This window comes from Acanthaster planci, linkage group LG11 (assembly GCF_054643075.1).
Source record: "Acanthaster planci isolate LZ-2023a linkage group LG11, COTS_SCS, whole genome shotgun sequence".
Taxonomy (NCBI): domain Eukaryota; kingdom Metazoa; phylum Echinodermata; class Asteroidea; order Valvatida; family Acanthasteridae; genus Acanthaster; species Acanthaster planci.
Window position 1 is genome coordinate 4,291,575 of NC_141787.1, and position 21,791 is coordinate 4,313,365.

Below are 21,791 nucleotides of genomic sequence, written 5' to 3' on the forward strand. Positions count from 1 at the left end.
ACTGTAGTCCAAGCATCATACATGCATGACCAAATGTCATCACATCCCAAATATGTTCTCACCTGACAAATATGCTACCTATCATTGAATCATTTGCCCAAGTAATGCCTGATTTTTTTTTCATTAAGTTGTATTGCTTTGCAGATAGGGCTGGCAGCCAAGAAGATTTTTATATAAAAGTCAGAAGCCAGAGATAGGGCCAAATGATAGTGACAACTACAAAGTGGAGCCCCTCATTTTACACCATTCATATCCTTCCTTTAGGCTTCTTTCTTCCAAGCAGGATCATTCCCTAATCCCTTTTTTCCACTAAGTAATTTACCTTATTCAGAACCTTTTTCTGGATTTCATTGGACACATCTGCTAATTCATTTTTAAGTTGCATCTCAATGTCAGTCTCTCTTTGCCTTAAAAATGAAGACAGAGGGAAAAAATAAAGCACTGAGGTAAATTCAAGATGAATGGCAAAGTGTAGTAGAGGAAAGCATGTGCACATTGTTTGGGGTTGACGAACTTTCTTCTTATAATATACTACTTTTGGTGGATTGAATGAGACTGAACTCGGGAAGTTTAAAAAGATTAAAGCACCATTAGGAAAAACAAACTTTAAGTCTTTTCCAATATCTCTACAGAATGAATAAATGTAGGCTAGCGTCTTTGTAAATTCTCTACCTAAAAACTCAATGGTAGATTGAACTTGGCAATCTTGGGCTCAAACAGCTCTCAAGCTTCCAAAGTGCCACAAAATTTGCCATTACTCTCCAAATTCACCTGCAGGTGGATTTGGAAGGAACATGATTATTAAAATAGATTATATTTTCCTAGCATTACACGCTGATTTGAAAAAAGTAACATAACTGCATCATCATTGTGGAACATACCCTTGCTGTGGAAGTTTGCTTTCTGAAACCTGTGGAGGTGTCTTCAATGATAAAGATACTGCATAACGGGAATCCTTTGAAGGCTGACCAAGGATATGATAGCCTTCACTAGGTGAAGACTGGAATGAAGGTGCAACGTGGCAATCTTGGGTCAATGTCACTGGGTTGGTTTCAGGTGATGGACCAGCACTAACCTGTTAAAAAAGCACCAGCTTTGAGAACGTTGTGTAAAACCGAACATTTGCCATCCTGAAATGACTCTCCCATGAAATGATGAAACTGTTTTCATTTGTGAAACTCACATCCTTCTCTTCATTATGCTCACTATGGTTGCTATTGTAATGGAACTCTGTGCACATACCGGAGATTCAGATTTTTACATGGGATAGAGCTGCTTAAGGACAGAATTTGCTTAAGCATGAAAAAACCTTACTTAATAAACAAAGATTACCAGCTCAAACTCTATGTGATTGTCATGCTAACAGGTACATGTAAATACCATTCCAAAGCAATGTACATCACAAGATGTTTTGGCTGGTAACCTAATTTGTCTAGCAAGGTTTTTAGCACTTAAACAATTTTTTGCGATATGAAATTGGCCCAAGGTTTATTTATCAGAAACTATGAAGTCGTGTTCTGATTGGCTCGATAGGGTTAGGGAAAACATAGTGTTTCTTTCCTCTGGGGACCTGGGTTTGAATCTGGCTCAGTCCACATGTGGATTGGGTTTTCAGTCTCTAAGTCCTTGGGTTTTCTCTGAAACATGTATCCAGGGTTTTTCCTCCCACCTCTAAAACTGAACATTTCTTTCTTCATTGTCTTCTTCACTCATTATTATCCTGTAATTGGCGCTAAATGTGCTGTTGGATGATCAGATATAAATAAATGAATAAAATAGATAACAAACTAAAAAATTCCAGGTGGCGAAAACCTCTTGCAGAGGCAAGGAAATGACAAAAAACTTTCACCTTGCTATGGTGGGGGGGAAACCCAACCAAATCCAGCATTCTCACTATAACCATCAGATAAAGAACGTTGAGGGTCTCCATAGGGCAGATGACAATACTCATAACAAGTGAAATCTCATTCCTTCTCAGCTCATTATTACTCACATACATGCCCATAGAAATGTGCACAAAATTGCGGGGTCCTGAAATTTGTGGGTTGTTCTATCTTAGAATACCATTATTACCAGGCTAATAATGGTGAGTTGACTATGTATAAAAGATAAATAAATTGCTGATGATGCTAGAGCCATTTTCATATCTAATTTCATGTTGGCTTTTGAAGAAAGCTGTTTTATTTACCTGGACTGGTCCAGTTGACTTGAAAGCAGTCCTTGATGATTTGGACATTGGGAAACTTCCTTGACGGCTCATGAGCGGATCGTGGTGAGGACCTAATGACAGCGCCTGATAGTATGCCATCAAATTTCTTTGACCACCACTTAATGTAGAGGGGTGCAACTGAGCTTGCTTGTTTTTGCTGTCAGCAGATTCTCCTGCATAAATCAAAGTTTAATCAAGTCATGGAAATGTTCACAGCTGTGTTTATAACTGTAGGTCCACGTAGTCATGACATCATAGTTTGCTTACATATGTGGGCTTTACTTTGAGAGCAAAGTGGGGATAACGGACAAGAAGCAGCATAAGAAAGCACATGTATCCATGTAAACAGAGGAGGATGTCATCAGCACATAGGCTTACTAGCACTGGGACTGATAGTGTAGGTTCTTTAACATTCTGGGTTGTGTGCAGTAGGCCTGTGCCGAGTACCCAGGCACCTAGGTACCTACCCGTCGATATCAAAACCTGGTTCCATTTTTGGGCCGGGTACCCATAAAAAAAAAATTACACGCAGGCCTAAATAAATTAGAAACAAAAATCCACAGACAAAATGTCTGTTAACTTTATAGTGAAGGGCAGCACTGCTGAAAAATCACCACGCCACTGAAAAACCTGGTCCCACGGTCATAACTGCGGTTCAGAGGTCGACAGAGCTACTTTTGTTACCCACTCCACCCATTGTACTACAGTTATCTTCCCTAGGTCCTGATTTTTCCTAGTTCCAGATCACTTGAAATGAAAACCTACCTGTTTTGTGTTGTTCTTCAGTTCTAAATTCTAAGACATGTGCTGTTTGAAAAGGGAAATGTAAGCTTGTTGTACAAAATTTGTCAGCTGAAAATTTCCAGAAAAGAAATTTTGGCCAGATTTCCAATTCACAATTTGACATTTTTGAACGGTTTGTCAGAAATCACGGAGGCCCATAAAATGACAACAATCTACAGGGCGATAGGTCACTCACTGTGTGTCATTCCAAATACGTTTTTCATATTTAACAGTCATATAACTTTTGCATCTAATGTGTGTTTAATCAAAATGACTTTTACAAATTCTGTTAAAAAAAGGCCGAAATCTGAATGCATTTTGGATCAAATTGGATGATGAATCGAACAAAAAATCAGGAAGGGTGTTTTGTGCGCAATAGCATTTCATAATCTATTGTTTCTTTTCTCTGAAGCTCATGTTCAGCCTGCCAAAATTGAGAAATGGTCTCTTCCTTCCAATGAAAAAAATAAAAGTAGAAATTTGTCCCAAAAAGGGTGGAAAATATTATTCTTAAAGAGCATGCTTTATATGTGCTAATGACAGGCCATAATATAGTCAGTGAGTCAAATGTATTCTGGTTGAAGTACTTATACAATAACATCTCTACAAATTGAACCTCTGGGGAATGGAGTTATCCTGCAAATTTCTTCTCTATTGAAATTAACCACTTTATGGAAGTACTTTCGTGCGGCAAAATTTTCAAATCTCACAGTCTTTGTACGTGACGCGAGCACATAGTCCTTTTTTTAACTTAGGTTCCTTTATGTGTGGTCACACGACTTAGTACGTAGCACTGGCCTGGTCCACATGTGACATGACCAGCGCTGACAATTTGTGCAGGTGCATTCTGCGTGTACGTGGCAGTGCAACACCCTGGACATTTCCTCTGCACATTAGCTGTGCATTGGTGGTTTGCAGATCTGTCGTCTGTTCTGATGTTCCTCGCCAAAAAATTTGTTTTTCTGTTTCATATACTGACAGAAAGGTTTTGCAAAATGACGGTAACACTTTCATTTAATTTTCATGTAATGAAAAGGTAGGGGAGAGTTACTCTGACATTTAGAACAATGTGGTGCTTGCTTCCTATGTACGGTAAGCGCCCTGTTTCAGGCACATGGTCTGCTGGGGCTATGCACAATACCATTTGTTATTAACTGTTCTCTGTATTTTACAGGTACGCATAAATGCACACCCTAGTGTACATGATCAGAATCCTGTGCTGTCTCCTGAGCTGCATGTGGCCCAAACCCCCCAAAAACAACAGACTTGTAGCAGTTTGGCTTAAATGAGTGTCATCATGAGTGCAGGGAGGTAATGACACATAACAATCATAGCAGAAATTGTCATGTTCACCAATGACAAGGAACTTGTGCATGTAGAGAATCTATTCTCCATAAGCAGCATACATGTACATGTATACATGTAAAGACATTGGAAACATGTTTCTGCTTTTTAAACTGGTGTACAGGCAAATGTTTGACATAAGCAGAGGTACTTGTGTGGTCATTTTGAATTATGGGCTCTGTACATCTCTGGACAAGATTAAGATAAAAGTAAATTTGAATGAGTTTGAGCCCAAAACAATTCACTGCCTTTCAGTGACAACATTGGCTCTTCCTGTCCAACTGAGATTGGTTCCTTGGCCTCTTCGAAGCATGACATACATGTATGTTGAACCAGCTTCCATGATTATGAAGGTAAAAGATTGACTGTAGACGAACATAGGCTTTCAGATCTTTTAAGAATAATGTATGTGTTCCATAATGCAGTCTGGAATGAAGTATTTGATTTCTGCTTAATCCTGTCTCTGATGTGCATCAAACGAATACCCAAAATGGATCTGACTTTTTCATACTTATCAGGAAGTTCCAACTTGTGATGCCATACAAACATACATACCTGTAGGGATTCCCCATGCTACATTGTTCTGCTGAACTCGTCGGTCCATCTCCAATTGAATCTTATGTCCACGTTCATAGTGGCTACTTCCTGCATGCTCATCTTCTTGCTTCACCTGCAGTATAAGTTTTTCCAAAACAATCTGATTAATTGTCAGATGTTCATTTCATGGCCAAATACACAAACCTCTGCAACAGAATGGATTATCTGTAATTGGCCTAAAGCAAAGATAGTCAACTTGTATGTGTAGCTTAACATCTAGAATGCTTCTGAGGTTCCTGTAGACACTAGGCAAGACTAATCATATGGAAGAAAACACCAACAAAAGCATTACCAGAAAAAAACACACAAAATTATTAGAACAAACAAGGGCAGATCCCAAATGAATTTTTGTTGAGGGAGGGGCCCCGAAACTTGGGAATTTCTATATCTAACCTTTTTCGTTGGGGTGAGGCTAAACTTTAGGCCTTTTTAAAAATATAAAGGGAAAAAGGTGAGCTCTGTGTATGTATTCCATTTCTTTTACTTCCCACAATGCCTAAAATCAAACTAGCCCCTAGTTTGGGGGAGGGGTGGGGCAATAGCCCCAACAGGCCCCTTCCTGGATCCATGAATGGGAAGTCTAAGATATTCTCAAGTTTCCAGCGGATATGTACAAAGCTGTAATAAGGTTATGGTGATTTTCTCTCTTCCGCTCATTACACATACATGTACATATGAGTTATATCTTATTTGTAGGACTTACACTTCGTATGACTTTTAACTTGTACACACGACTTGTACTTGTATCTCATATATATACTTGTATGTCATACACACAAGTTATATCTCGTATGTATGACTAATCTGAACTCCTACGTCAAAAGACACAAGATATATGTTATATGCACTAGACATTACATGTATGAGATACAACTTCCATGTATAAGTTATGATTCATAAGTTGTGTGTATGAGATATAAATCAAACATACAACAGGTTTTTTATAAGATTTAAGATAACTAAATTCTAGGTTTAATAACAAAGACACAGAAACATCAATGACATTAAACACACAAACCTTCTTCAAGGTTTGTTCCAGGTCCTCCATTGACATCTTCTTAAACTCTGATAACTCATGGGTTCCCATTGGCTTATCTCTGACCATACTCTGGTGTTCATCAACAGACATATGCCGAATGTGAGCCTTGATGTACGTCATTGTGTAATTGGTGTTACTCTCTTTAACTGGTCGAACTAAACAGAATGGGGCTTGACTAGTCCAAGGGTTGTAGCATACCTCATTCTCTTGACTGGTGTGAGATGTCCTATCAAAATGCAAAGAAACCTGTCCAGTTTAGGGGCACTTTACTAACAACATGTATATTTTTCTTTTTAATAAAAATAAAAATTAGAACCAGTTAGAGCAAGATTATCAAGCTGCACATTGCATACCACATACCAAACTTTTATTAATTGAAATTTTATTACAAAGACCAAAGAATAAATTTAAATACCCCAAAACAAAAACACTTTTGACACGAAACAAGTCTTCACTGTGAAATGTCAATGGCTGACATTGACAATATTGGAACCATTTGTAAGGACACTAATATCTTGTTACCCTTACCACAAGTTATGCTATGTTGAGGGTTTTGAAGCACTGCATAATAATGATATACATACACGGTACAATCAAATATACTGACTGTTTGGAGACAGATTCAGTGGGGATGGTCCACAGAGAGGTGACTGTTTTGGTTAGAGATTGGCTTCTTTCCCACGGATTCTTGCTTTCTTCGCTGCTGAAACCTTTCAACTGATGCAGAATTTCTTGCTTCCGTTCACAAAGTTCACCAAGAGATATATCCTGAATTAAAAATATGAAGTGAAATGATTCAAAATGGCTGCAATTAATGAATCAAACTCAGGGTTGTACTTTGTTATCAGTACAGAGAAGTTGACAATTTAACACAATGTAATGGTCAGTCAAAAAGGTTACTAAAAATGAAATGATTTCATCATCTACATACTCAACCACTTGCTGCCGGGGAGCCTGGTTTCAGGCACATAGGCTTTATACATGAAACTGGACAAAAGAGCTGGCCCTTGTAACAAAAGACTGTACTCGGAACAAAGGACTGAGCTGCTGGGAATTGCCAATATTTTTCAGAAAGACCCCACTCCATCTGTCCAGCAAGTTGTTAGCACTCCACCACTCCAATGCCATCCCCTACCACTTGTACAGACAGCTCAGACCCTCCAGCTCCACCTGCCCCAGATTCTTTGGTCAGCTGAAGATACTAAAACCTGGCATCCCACTCCGTTCCATTGTTGCCTTAAGAGGAAGCCCCACCTACAACACCACCAAGCACCTTACTACAATTCTCCAACCATTGGTGGGTAAATCCCTGCATCACGTGACCAACTCTGATCAATTTGTTCAGATGATCAACAGCTTCACCTCAGCCCTGATGACATCATGGTCAGCTTTGATGTCATTTCCCTCTTCACTAACGTCCCCACAGGCGAGGCCTGACTTATTGCCAAAGAACATCTAGAACAAGACTCCACTCTCTGTGAGTGCACAGAGCCAAAGAATATCTAGAACAAGACTCCACTCTCTGTGAGTGCACAGCCCTATTCCCGGACAAAATCCACGACCTGTTGCTAACCTGCGTCTCATCATCCAGCTTCAGATGGAGGGACAATCATCTCGGACCTCCATGGGATCTCCTCTATCCCTGGTCCTGGCTGACACGTTCATGGAAGTTTTAGAGAGTACAGTGCTTGACACAGAAGATAACTGCCCAAGCACCTGGAATTCCATTCCTTTCCTGGTCTCCCGCCACCCATATGGTTCCCAGGGGCATGCCGTCTACTGCAAGTCAACCCACACAGACCGGTACCTGCACGGTGCATCGTTCCATCATCCTAGCATCAAGTCATCAGTCAACTGTGCCCTGGTGCAGTGCGCCTACAAGATGTGCGACTAAGAACACATCCAAGAAGAACTCAAGTACATCTCAAGAGCCCTCAATCCCAACGGTTACCACCAAGATCAAGAATCACATATTCCAGTACACTGATTTTATATTATTCTTGTCAATATTCTGATCACAGTGCTACGCAGCCCTTCCATACTTCTACTGACTGTCGGAAAGGTGAATATCGGCAAGACTGGCCAGGACTTGCCCACCAGACTCAAAGAACACATCACCCATGACGCAGAGGTGACTACAATAAATCAGCGATTGTCAAGCACTCACACAGCAAGGATCAAGTCATCAACTGTCAAGCAGCTCAAGTCATCCCTGTGGTCAATAGATGATACCCAGGGAAGCAATCAAGATCTACAAGCATGGCACAGTCCCCCAAGATGTTGGCTTCTACATCAGCAGCGTCTGGCACTCCATATTACCCTCCCAGACTAATGGGTCATCTATATCCAAGGTCACTAGTTCCTCCTCTCACTACACCCAATGCCTCACTGCCACACATCAGTGAGCACATCCAGTAGCCTTCAGTCCAGCGGATCCACCATCAACCAAGCCGTTCTGCTCCAGTGCACCCTTAGCATCCTCTCCAGTGCTTAAAACCAGCATCCTCAGAGCCAGGCAACCAGTCAACCTCCTGAAGACGAACAGAGCATACTGTTCAGAACGTCGCGTGTCCACCATTGGTTCTTCTCAGAAAGAAATATTTTTTGTACACGGTGCAACCGCAAGCCTAACCTAATTTAACTTTTTTTCAGTTGTCAATAGCGGAGGAAATCCATCATTGTTTTGAAAGATTATACCACTGTTTTATGGCATTCAGTGCGAGCGGATTACCACCAGGGACACTCCAGCAATGAGCGATACAAAACCGCTGCATGCTAATCTGGGCCGTATTGAAAAGACGCCAGCAATGCACTGTGGCAGTTTCGGGAACAAAAGAAACATACATAACACCGCACAATCTGGGCTCTTTTTACAAAGCGGCTGGCCTGGCTGAAATACTCCGGTGTCAATAGATGTTGTCTGTCAGATTAGAGTAGCACTGTCCAGTATATGAAGTTATGATTTTTTGAAGAATTTTGAAAATCAAAAATCTCCCGGTTTTACATCATGCAACTTCAAATTCCACCCGGCAGCAAGAGGTTAAGCAAGAAATCATCGCATCCTTGCATATTAAACAGCTTTTTAAAAAATTTTCATTACCATTATCATCAAATTTTCAAGTCTTGGAAGTAGGAAGATATCTATTGTTAATCAGCAAAATGAAATTAATGGAAAGGTTCTAATTTAGATGCTCCAGAAACACTATCTTACAAATTCTAGGATTGCTTTGAATGGTGCAGTAAAAATTAACTAGCCTCTTGAGGTGATCCATGGAGCAAGTCTATTTTCCCGAGGCAAGACATAGAGCAGCAAGCATTTGTTTTATAATAAATATAATATAATATAATTCTGCATACTCTAAGCAATAGCCGATTACTTTGATCTTAAAACATATAAAACATATGTCTATTTGAATAAGGACTTTGTTGAAAATTTACTAGCACTTTTCTAAACAACCTCTTCATGACATGTTTCAACCTGATTCTGTAGCACTAGTCCTTCAGAATACATGTAACGCACAGCCTGCACACATCGGTATGCATTTACACATAATGCTTGTAGTCATGGGTACAGATCTTTGGTTGCTATGGGCACAGTACATGATCTTTGGTTACAAAAGAATAGTTCCATTGGATGTGAAAAACGAGATAGCACAAAGAGCGAAGGCCAAGTAACTGGCTTTGGGTCATTGAAGATCCAGACTCTGTGGGTGAGGTGTTATGCTCAATGATGAAGCAAACTGTCTAAAACATTGAGTACCCTCCAGTTCTTTTCAGAACCACATATACATGTACCCACAAAAGAGACATACGTAGTTTGGCATGGTGCTATCACAAACCTATTACTTAATGTGTCATAATTTATTGAATTCCATGTAAAAAAGGGTTATTTTGTGCCATTAACATTTTCCTTTTAAAAATCTTCCATTCTCTTTATCTTTCGCTTCACGCAGTACACATCATGTAGACATAATATTGTATTTGTGTCTATTTCATTAACAAACATGAAGTGATCAGGCAATATGGATTTCCGGTTTCATCACATCACAAACTTTTGTTGTATGTCATCGGAAAATCTATTTGGTCTCATCATTTGTGCAAAATAACATCTCTTAAGTAGAAAAACAAAGACTACAGTTCTACATGTACAGGTGTCTGTTTAACAGGGTTTCACATTTTCAGGTTTTGGAAAAAAGTGCAAGAAGAATGTTTTAAACAAGAACTTCAGTTCATTTCTTGACTTTCAACTGTAATTCAAATCTACTAAAGAGTAGATTTAATATGGTTTATGATTAATTTTCCTGTTTCAAAATGAAATTCAATAGAAACCAATTTAAATTATTTCTGATTATCCAATATATTTCACATACTCTGAAAGGGTAAATTTAATACAAGACCTGAATAGTTCTCCTGCTTCCAAATGAAAATTTTCCCAAAACATTCAATGTATCCTTTCAGCCACAAATTACAGACAGACAAGGAAATATCATGCAATGAATAACACAAATCAATTTTAAGAAGCACAAGAAGAATCTTACAAATGTTTGGGGGATGACTTTGAACTGAGGTATCCAAGTTGGCAGCACACTGGACGGTCATAAAATATGAGATCTTGGCTTTGTTAAAAAGAAACCCATCTTACTGTGGCATTCGGTTATGGACTAGTCTCAAGTCAATGTATTTGTATACATGTACTGGTATATTCACCTCTGGAGGAACGATGTTCAAATTGGGAGGGGGGGGCAGTTCTTAGACCATGAAGTACATGTATCAACCATTAACAGCTTCATCCATTGGGCCCAACCCATTAAAGGACCTGCAAAAAGGGGTTTTTTTGGAGGGGGGAAAGCCCCCCAGTCAAAAAAGTGGGGGGACCACTGGCCCCCATGGCCTCACAGCTTTCACCAGCAGCGGATACATGTACATGTACAAACATTCATGCTGGGCCACACGGGATGACTCAGCAGGTTATAACATAATGGGCACTGGATATGCAAGAGATACATGTATACAGATATTTTTGTCATCATCAGTGGGTCCCATGCATTCATCAAGGCTCATATTTATTCTATTTGATGGACATTTTAAGTCCACATAGAATTAGTTTTGGGCAATTTTCAAAAAAATAAAGGTCTTTTCATTGTACTTTTTCAGTCTAATGTCATCAGCTTATATCCTAAGACATGCAGTGCCTGCAGGAAGGTCATTGTGCCTACCAATTTCAAGGGGCAAATTTCTTAAAACACATAAACTGAAAATGCACATTTCACATTTTTAACCTACCACAAACTACCTAAAAGGACACATTTGAGTATTTCATGACATCACTGGTCTCATTTTTGAAAAAGTACTACATGTATCTTACCAAAGATTAACACTATTGAAAGCAAGTTCATCTTTCAGCAATTTCAAATAAAAGGGCACTTCAACTGGAAGCAAAAGTCAGGCAATTTTACCAAAAAAAGAAAAACATAAGCCATTCATTCACAACATCTCAAGATTTGTCAGTCACTGCATCCTAAAAGCAATCTTTCTAAATGACATTAAAAGATCTTGGTGATGAAATCTTAAAAACATATTTTTTGTACAACTTTACTCTCAAGACTTTTCGATGTACACGTGTGTAAACAATTTCACATCCCTTGGCGGTTACATGTATTGAAAAGAGTGGTTTTTTTAACATTCAAATTGTCCATGCTTTACAGGTAAAAGGGTGCTGTTGCTGCAATATCAATCAGGGAAGATATTGCTCAGTTTATAGATTTTCCTGTTCAATTCTGACTCAATACTTCATATCTGAAAACGTTTTTGAGAAAGAATAGCTCACTGGTTTATTGCTCAAACCCTTTATTTTGTCAGTTTTTGTTCTGCTGATTTAAAGGTTTTGGTGCTTTTCTGGTTTTGTGCTAATAGTATTTCATATTCTTGAGCAAAGTTGTAATGTTGTTTCTGGGAGAAAACCTCCATGTTGCATTTATTACTGTAAATAAAACTGACCTAAATTCCCTTTTCTTTAATGGATTCACTATATTGTAGGAAGTACGTACATGGCAATAAGGCAATAAGCAATCCTCTCTCTGTTGATTCCAATGGGCTCATGTAGAGTTCACGATCTCAACAGTAAAACCTATAAACTGAACACTGTCCTCCCTATATAACAAAGCAACAGCCCTGTCACTTGTCTAGAAAATTTTTTTTGTTCGACTTAAAAAGCGGGTATCATCATGTCGACATTTTTCCGGACCACTCACAGTACCTTGGTTTCTTCTGAAACAATGTGTTTTATAAGTTTCTTGTCTTACCTTTTGGGCTTACATCTGCACCGACATTTTCACGAAAATCATGAGAGAATTGGTCAAAAAATGGAGATCCGAAGGAAAAGAAATGGTAGTTTATCTTGATGATGATTTGGGCATGGCTTCCCCCCAGCAGAAGCACAGTTCCAATCTGACGCTATTTTCAAAGACTTAAAGGACGCGGGAATTATTATAAGCAAACAAAAATCACAGTGCCAGCCAAAACTATTGTGTAAATGGTTTGGTGTCCATACAGATACAGAAAATAGTTTTGTTTGGCCCATGAAGTCCAAAGGAGAATGTATTGCTACGGAATCTCAGAAATGCCCAAGTTTTCAAAAGTTAAGGAATAAAGCATTAGCCAGCATGGTGGGGCAACAACCGCATTAGGAAACATAACGTGTCTTATGACCAGATCCATGCTTTGTGACATACCATCATGGCACAGTGATATAAAACTGTCCCAAGAGTCCAAACAAGAATTGTCATTTTGGGGATGGAATATTTCCAATCTAAAACCTGTGCCTATCAAAGATGATGTAATATATCACAGAGTGGTTTATTCGAATGCCGGTGATGTTGGCAGAGCAGGCTATACAGTGGAAATAGGCGGGAATGAGGTTGTTGCACATGGGGTTTGGAACCCAGAGGAAAAATGCAAAAGTAGCACATGGAGAGAACTGAAAGCAGTTCAGATAGTTCTGGAAAGTTTCGTTCCAGTTCTTGTAGGTAGCAATGTTAAATGGTTTATAGATAGTCAGAATGTCAACAGAATTATCCAAGTTGGCAGTGGAAAACCAGATCTTCAAGAAATAGTCCATCTCATTTACAAAACAAGTGTCAAACACGGAATTAGTTTGAAAATGGAATGGATTCCATGCTCTAAAAATCAAAGAGCAGATTTGTTAAGTCATGTTATCAATCACGATGATTGGGCAGATAAAAAAGATCAGCGAGAAATGCCCTTTAGAAACAGCCAATCCATATGAGCTCAGAACTCTGGCAATTATCACGGTTGGGTATGCTGCCTTTCTCAGATTTAACGAGTTACAAAACTTGCATTATTCCGACATCGTAATTTTCAACACCCATGCTTCTATATTTATAGAGAAAAGCAAAACAGATGAACACAGACAAGGAACATGATGGGTTGTTATAAGTAGGACAGGTGGGGCTGCTTGCCCGGTGGGTATTTTAGAAAAAAAAACCTAAACTTTAATATTCAACCTATCCACCAATTCACAAGAGTTTATATTCCGCTCAGTCTCTAAGAACAAAAATGGATTCAGTCTTAAATTGGAGGCTAAACCGATCTCTTATACTCGCATGAGAAAGCTGTTTCTTGAGGCCATCAAAGATACAGTAAGTTGATGTGGCAAGTTACAGTATTCATAGCCTTCGCTCTAGCTGTGCAACTCAGGCCATCAAGAAAGGAATCCCTGACAGATTAATCAAGAAACATGGGTGTTGGGTGTCTGAAACAGCAAAAGATACACTGTATATACATTAGAGAGGCTTTCCAAGAGAAACGGAAGGTTTCACAATCCTTGGGACTTTAAAGCCCGCAGTGAGTCCATTCATCCCGTTCTTTACATGCCTGTCCAGCGGTATGTCCTCCCAAAGTTGTAACCAACTTGTGATGTGGAATGATCAAGAACAGGATTTCAAATTGCTTTCATATGCTGAAGAAGAGTACAATGTTTAACAAACAGTGCATCTCCATGTAAGAAAAATCACTACATGCAAACGAACTCATTAAAAAATAATTCAATAAACATAAATTTGAGTAAAAATAATAAACTAAAAACAGGTGGATAAGGAAAAAACTGATCAATTCGACAAAACGCATGGCTTTGCTTTCCAAGCAAAAGTCTGTGACATAATAAAATATGTCACAGCCCAATCAGTCTGTATTTGTGACTGAAATATACACAAAGCTCTTAAATGTTGTAATTGCTCTTTTTCAATGTGCATGGTGTTAGCTTTGCCAAATATCCTCAGCCAGGCACATTCAAACACCAGACTGCTTTGTGTTTCAATGGGCAGGGCCAAGCTATTTTGGAAACCGAAAATTGCTTTACGGAACAACTGCTTAACCAAAAAGGTATTTTTGTTGGTTGTAGTGACATTGTTGAAAACTTGACTTACCTTGCAAGGCACGTTCTAGTAAGAAACCAAATAGTAATAATTTATTTTATAATTACCGCTAATGGGTCATTAGGGAGGCATTCCCATAAGAACGTGCACAAAATTTTCCAACTTTACTGTCCCATAATTCAATGTTCCCTAATCTGATCTGAACCAAACTTTGTACGGTATGTTTTCATTTTCGGCCCTAAACTATCATCTCTCATTATGGACAGTAAAATTTGACCTCCTTCTGGTAGTTTGAAAATAGGGAGACACTGAAATGTCTCCCTAAAAGCCAATGTCTCTCTAATGCTGGAAAATTTACCACAAAATGTCTCCCAAATGACCTATTTGTAAACATTTCATATAGCGTTTTACACAGTAAGTCTCAAAACACTTCACAATATGTATAAAAATAATTTAATTAAATAAATTTAAGTAAAAAAAATAAAATAATAAAGTTGAATAAGAAAAACTGGAACATCAATTTGACGATATGCATGGCTTTCCATGCGAAATATCCTCATGCAACCTATTCATAGTTTCTTTCTGAAAGAAAATGCTGTGAAGTGTACAAGTTGTAGCCATCTTTCTATTGTTAGAAATTATGTAATCTGATACAGTTGTTACAAACGTGGGAGTTCCACCAGGGTGTGTTTTGTTGCCAATCTTATTTTCTTTGTATACCAGAGACTATACCTCAGGAAGTGACTCCTGTGCTTTGAACAAATATGCAGACGATATTGCATTAGCATGATTTTGAATAATTCAAAATAGCATGATTTTGAATCAATCTGGAAGGGAGCATCAAATAGCTACAAAAACTAATCGTTTTAGGAACTCTTTCCGACCTCGTGCCACCAGCAAATCTAATTCTAGTTTCTGTCGATAAATTACAATTTTATTGAGATCAAATTGGGGTTTTATTCACCAGTACTCTACACGTGTTTTCAGGAGTTTGTAATGTGTATGTACATACATGTAGAGTATTGAGGAATTCCAATTTTATAACATTTGTTTAAAGATTTTTAATGTGTGTGTTTTCCACTTGTACATCGGGAACACAAGTTCCCTGTACTTTTTAACACGACAAATAAATCAAATCTATCAATCATAGCACTACAGAATTTGTTGTAATCCTGGCATTTTTGACATACCTTGTGCAGTTTATTGCTGTTTGAATTCCATGTGTTAGCTACTGGTGATTTGATGGTAGGTTTTCCTGCTCCAACAGTACGCTTGACCAAACCTTGGCTGTATCCAGGTAGCTCTTGCGGTGGTCCATCTGGCATGTCCCAGCTACTTGTGCTGTCTTTTTTCAGTGTCTTATGGCTGTCAATTGACTGAATTAAACCTGGTGGTTCTACTTCACCAGTGTGAGCAGTCACATTATTAGAGTAATGATAACTGTATACAGGTTGAGGAGCAGAGTGCAAATGGGTTCTGGCACCAGGAGGATGAACATACATTTCTGACATTGATATCTGAATGTTTGATTTTGCTTGTTCATCCAAACTCTTGCCTTGCTCTTTGTATACATCACTTATTCCTGAAGGTTTTGCAGGCGATACCTGACGCTTTGAGTGAATGTTCAGATGTGCTTGCTCAGCATGAGAGGCTGCTGAAGCTAGTTGTTGGACTGGATGATGTTCAGGCTTGCCAACCAAGCAATGAGGTGCAAATTTGCTTGCATTCTGCCCATCCACATTATGACGTCCTTCACCATCTGGTGGATAAAAAGGTCACGGTATAAATGCAGCATAAGGAGTTTTGTATCAAAGTAATTTTTCACAATATCTCTAACGTTAGCAAGTGATGTCACCACCTCCACCAGTATTTTCAGACTCAGTCTTGATGCAAAAAAGCAGGCATGAGTCAGCCAGATGCAGAAATATAAATGGCCAATTCCAGGCCAATGTGAACATGTGGATAAGGTTAAAAAATGGAATCTCTCAAGAATCACTACCTCATTGTGGTATCAAATTAAAGACAACAGAGCCCTCTCATTTGAGGTGTACACATATAAAAAAAGAATGGATATGATTATATGTCCTTTTTGGTCAAAAGGAGTATATTTTGTGGCGACAATAATGGATTTTAGGTGAGTGTTTTGAACCCTTAATTTAACATAAAAAAGCAAGTGTTATGTTTAGCTTTGGTTTTGCAGCTTAGAGAAATGCCTGTATTTTATGATGAAAGAGGCTTTTTGGAGATTATTCATTTTTAAGTACATTTCATCTTACGCTGAAGAGGGGTGGGCAAACTTTTAGCATGAGATATTGCAGTCTGACAACCCTGGGTATTCGGAATAGTTCAATGTTTTTCAATCCATTTTACCTAGCAACCCCAAAAAACTGCCAAACCAATAGAGGTTTATTTGTCTGCTGTTTCTTTCACACCTAAGTTAACTGTATTTCTGAGGATCTTTGAGGAAAAAATCCAACTAGCCTTTTCCTTCAAGCAGTGTGTATGTATTTATACCAACTGACAAACCATTTGGATGTCTCTCTACGTCAGTGCTTGACTCGATTAATTCGGACATCTCATCTCTGTAATCCCTGTATGCTGACATCAGGTTGCCAGAAACTGCTTGCATGTTGCTTTGTGACAGTTGATCAACTTTATCCCTATTCAGGGAGAAGAAAAATGATACCAAGACATATTTTAATCATTTGCACCATGCCAAACATCTGAATTTCAGAAACATTGCCTGGTGAGAAACTCAGAATTACTAATAAAACATTTTTTGTGTTCACATGTGACAAAGGTAAGTCCACCTGAAACTGACTTGTTAGGAGAAGAGGGCTTTTTTCTTTTGCCACAGACATCTACTACATGTACATTAACATACATGTACACTGTAGGTGTGAGCATGTGTAACTCTGACTTGAGCCAAGAATGAGTTTAACAACCACAAATACATATACCTTGCCAAGCCCTTCTTAAACCCATGAATTATTAGGTTTCGGGAAGATGCGAGACCAACCTATAAGAACCACCATAAGTTGACATGCCAAGTCTTTCTTTAGTTACAACAGGAAAAACAATTCTTCCTTTTTAAAAATGACCTGCAGTTGAAGGTGTCATTTCCACAATATTGTATTGGAGTGACCTTGGGTATGAGGTTGTACAGCAGCGCTGGTACTGCGTTATTTCATCACATTCTAGTACATGAGATGTGCTGTGGGAAACAGTTAAGCACTATTTCTTCCACCCTGCCATTTTTGTTTGCATCCTCCATTCATATTTTTAACTAGGCCAATTTCGCGGTAACTTTACAGTAATAATGTCAACAGATGACAGCTGCTTTGTTTTTAAGAATTCATTCCTAAAACGAGATCAGAAATTTGATTTTGTGTAGGAAAGCATCAGCATTAAGAAAAATATGGAACCATCCTATGCATGTGCAATTGGTGGTTCCAAATTCTGCATCACCATAGGCATGACAGGGGAACCCCCCAGTTTTTAATGATATCCATGACAGAATGAGCTGCCAACAAAGACAGAACGCTGTCGGGAAAATGTCACCAGAAATGTGGAGACAAAGCTGATACTCTGTACCAATTATGCCATTTAGTTGAATTTGTTCAACTACTGAACACTTTGTTGGTGAAGATATTTTCAGTGAAATGAAGTGCACTGTGACGTTAAATGTACTTTATTTTGTTCTCTTGCATTCATAAAAATCTATTACTGTGGTACAACAAAACAACTGACCCCTATTGTGATTGGGTCCACAGGTTCTGTACACCCTGGAGGAAAATGGCACCCTCAGGTAAACAAAACACCATGGCCCTTTACATATCCTGCAACAATTGTATGGTTAAACTGTACAAGGACAGTGCATTCTTCTGGAGATTTCTTTTGTTCAGAGCTTTGAGCAATGACTCCATTTGGCTTTGTACACAATTTCTAACTGAAGTTAACCTTGATGGACGTCCCTCTGTTTTTGGTAAAGGAAGAAAGTGACTGAATTAACTTCCATTAAGTTTAACCAGTTATACAGAAATACATTACATTACAGAGCCAGAATTTGACGTCACAATGCAAAGTAGGTCTCAACTGTGATTGATAAACGGTTGAACACAACTAAAAAAAGGTAGCAAAGCAAAAAGACAAGACATGCTGCAAACTGTGTACATTGAGATCTTTGTACCATACCTTTTGTTTTGTAATGCAACCTGTTGTTGAAGTTCCATTAAGTTATGGCGATCTTCTTTGGTTAGTCTATCTTCACTGACTCCCTTTGAAATCAGTTTTGTTGTTTTGGCTCCCTCTGAAGCTTTACTTTGGGAGCTGATCTGACGGTTTAAAGCAGACAGCATTCGTCGACTTTTAGCCCGAAACCTATTAACAACAGACAAAACAGGTTGGTAGCTCATGCATATCAAGGCAACCAAGAAAAAAACAAAAGCAACAAGAACACTTTCAGGAAAAACATTTGTTTTTAAGGCGGCTTTGCAAAAAGGTTGAACCGCGGTTTGACCGAAGTCACCGCGGTTTGTCCAATCCTTAGTTACAAGCCGACGACCGCGGTGTCCTGCTCACTTTACATATCAGAGCAACTGACTAACAAAGCCCCTATTGTTATTGAAATACGTGCGGACCGCGGTGATCGCGGTCGGTGCCACAGAGGAATTAGCAACTGACTGCGGCCACCGCGGTGACATTCCAAAGCTGTCTAGGTACTTTTCAGGAAGCCGGCATACGGACTCCAATATTTCTCGGGCATTTTTAAGGGGGAAAAACGCGCACATTGTATGTCACTGTTTCGCTCCCAAGAACATACTTTTGCTCCGGCTGCGTTGTTTGTGTTGTTGGTTTGCAGTTCTGGGAAATGATCTCCGTAACGTATACGTAAAGTAGTATTTTTGGTTGAGACTTGTGAGTGATGAAAAATGCAAAATGCCAACAAAGTTTGGATAACGTTAATAAGAATCTCATGTAATAAACTGAAGTTTTAAATTTCAGAGCTTCCTGCACGAAAAAAGTGCATTTGACAGTTTATGATTTATAGGGTAAATATCTGGATGAGCCGTGTTGATGACTGGAGTCGCATTTCTATTTCTTTTTGTGACTAAATGTGAGGCACGACTTGACTTGAAAAAATATTACTTGCGACTCCCGACTTGACTTAAATTTGACATGTTGACTTCAACACTTTTGTACATGTATTGAACACAACCGTTATGTACAGTACGTTCAACTAAAAAGTCAAGGGCTGGGTTACGTACATGTATATATCGAGCCAGACGTCCTGCTATATTTACATGACACAAAAAGTATTCGCGCTCTTTTTTATCTGCAAAAATTGATGAACACATTTCAACACTGATGAATTTCGTTGTGTTTTTCTTAATGTCAACTTTACTTAGAATTTGCGTTTTTGTAAAAAGTAAAAACCGGCCTCAACGTTAGCATGTTGCCAAACGTTTTTATCCCTTCTGAAATCATCATTCAAAATAAAGTGGCGTTCACGTAATTTCATCAGAGATTTGTGAAAGGTGATAGATCGACGAGCGCTGTAGACTGTACATGTACTAGTGGTCTTGCTAGCGTGTTCAGGCCTCAGTCGTGAGGTAAAGTTGCGCTTCGCTGGATCGCTGCAAATAGGAGCATATGAAAGAAAAGCCCCCAGTGTGAAATACGTTCGGACCGCGGTCGGTTCCACAGAGGAATTAGCAACTGACTGCGGCCACCGCGGTGACATTCCAAAGCTGTCTAGGTACTTTTCAGGAAGCCGGCATACCGACTCCAATATTTCTCGGGCATTTTTTAAGGGGGAAAAACGCGCACATTGTATGTCACTGTTTTGCTCCTAAGAACATACTTTTACCCCAGCTGCGTTGTTTGTGTTTTGTGATGTTGGTTTGTAGTTCTGGGAAATGATCCCCGTAACGTACATGTATACGTAAAGTAGTATTTTTGGTTGAGACCAATAAGTGATCAAAAAATCCAAATGCCAACGAAATTTTGATAACGTTAACCATCTGATGTTGTGAATAAACTGAAGCTTTAAATTTCAAGTTTCCTGCCAAAAAATGCATTTGATTGAATTATCAGCATGCACATGTACGTATCGAGCAAGACGTCCTGCTATATTTACATGACACAGAAGGTATTCGCGCTCTTTTTTATCTGCAAAAATTGATGAACACATTTCAACACTGATGAATTTCGTCGTGTTTTTCTTAATGTCAACTTTACTTACAGTTTGCGTTTTTGTAAAAAGTAAAAACCAGCATCAACGTTAGCATGTTGCCAAACGTTTTTATCCCTACTAAAATCATCATTCAAAATAAAGTCGCATTCACATAATTTCATCAGAGATTTATGAAAGAGAGTAGATCTGCGAGCGTTGTAGTCTGTACTACTGGCCAAAGGTAGTTAATAAGCTTCTTTTTTTTCCGGCGCCATGATTACATACACATTTCAAATACTAAGGTTCCCCCCATTTTCTCCTAAATTCGATTGTTGTCCGTATAAATTATATATATTATTAAATATTTTCCTTTAATGTCCCCATCCTAGGTTTTCTCATAAATAACACTTGTTTTCTTCCTCTGTGATTATTGTTTGATTCGTTGTCTGTTTAATCATAACCGTGGTTCTCTTTTTGTTTTTATGTAGTTGTTTTGATAATAAAATTAGCGGACGTTTGGGCTGCTTTCATAACCAAATTAGAAGCATTAGGATATGCCGAACAACAGTAAAGGACAGTCACTCGTTGACTTCAACTTTGCAAGAAGCGTCCTTGCAGGTTTCATATTCAGGGATTAAACTCTTGGGCAGTGGTGGAAAATAAGGCCTTTGTGTCCCACCACCCATGTGTGTGAAATACTTCTGATATTTGTTGTCCCAAACTGGCTTATAGAGACACTAATAAAATGACCATTATAAAAATTCAGTCACTTGATGTTGAACATGAGTGTTCGCCATTCCGTCAAAAGCCTGGGGTACCGGTAGGAAAACACTGTAAAATTATGTGTAGTTGACCAACGGGTCCGTATCATCAATGGGCATGCTGGTTTATTTTGGCAGAGCTGCCAACCAGTACGGATTTTCGCATGGAAATTCACCAGGAATACGACAATACGATATTCATGTTAAAAATACGGCTTTAATTTGTTAAAATGAGCGCATTATTGCGTACGAGCTTTATACTGAAGTAGGAAGCCCGATAATAAGCGTCAATGACATTGATAAGTCCGATGTGTGATTTTACTTGGCTTGTTTGCAGTTCAGTTGCTCCCGATAAAGAAAACACAGGGGCATCGGAATACGCACGCATGAAGAATTTTGCGAGAAGTACAACGATGTGATTTTATAGCGCGAAGAACTGCGTAAGGAGCGTAGTGTTGAACCTAAATTCTCACTACATTCCATAGACTTA

General features: G+C 38.8%; 1 protein-coding gene across 2 annotated transcripts in view; it reads right to left on the bottom strand.

Annotated features, from left to right (window-relative positions):
• Positions 1-21,791, bottom strand: part of LOC110981556 (uncharacterized) — a 65,890-nt gene that overhangs the window by 15,969 nt on the left and 28,130 nt on the right. For both annotated transcript variants that reach the window (XM_087143010.1, XM_022239185.2), the window contains exons 9-17: positions 18,560-18,745; positions 16,892-17,025; positions 15,556-16,124; positions 6,580-6,740; positions 5,952-6,198; positions 4,892-5,006; positions 2,189-2,382; positions 882-1,075; positions 323-407 (exon numbers count right to left, since the gene is read on the bottom strand). In XM_087143010.1, coding sequence (XP_086999136.1) covers positions 323-407; positions 882-1,075; positions 2,189-2,382; positions 4,892-5,006; positions 5,952-6,198; positions 6,580-6,740; positions 15,556-16,124; positions 16,892-17,025; positions 18,560-18,745 — 1,885 coding nt within the window. The remainder of the gene's footprint in view (positions 1-322; positions 408-881; positions 1,076-2,188; positions 2,383-4,891; positions 5,007-5,951; positions 6,199-6,579; positions 6,741-15,555; positions 16,125-16,891; positions 17,026-18,559; positions 18,746-21,791) is intronic.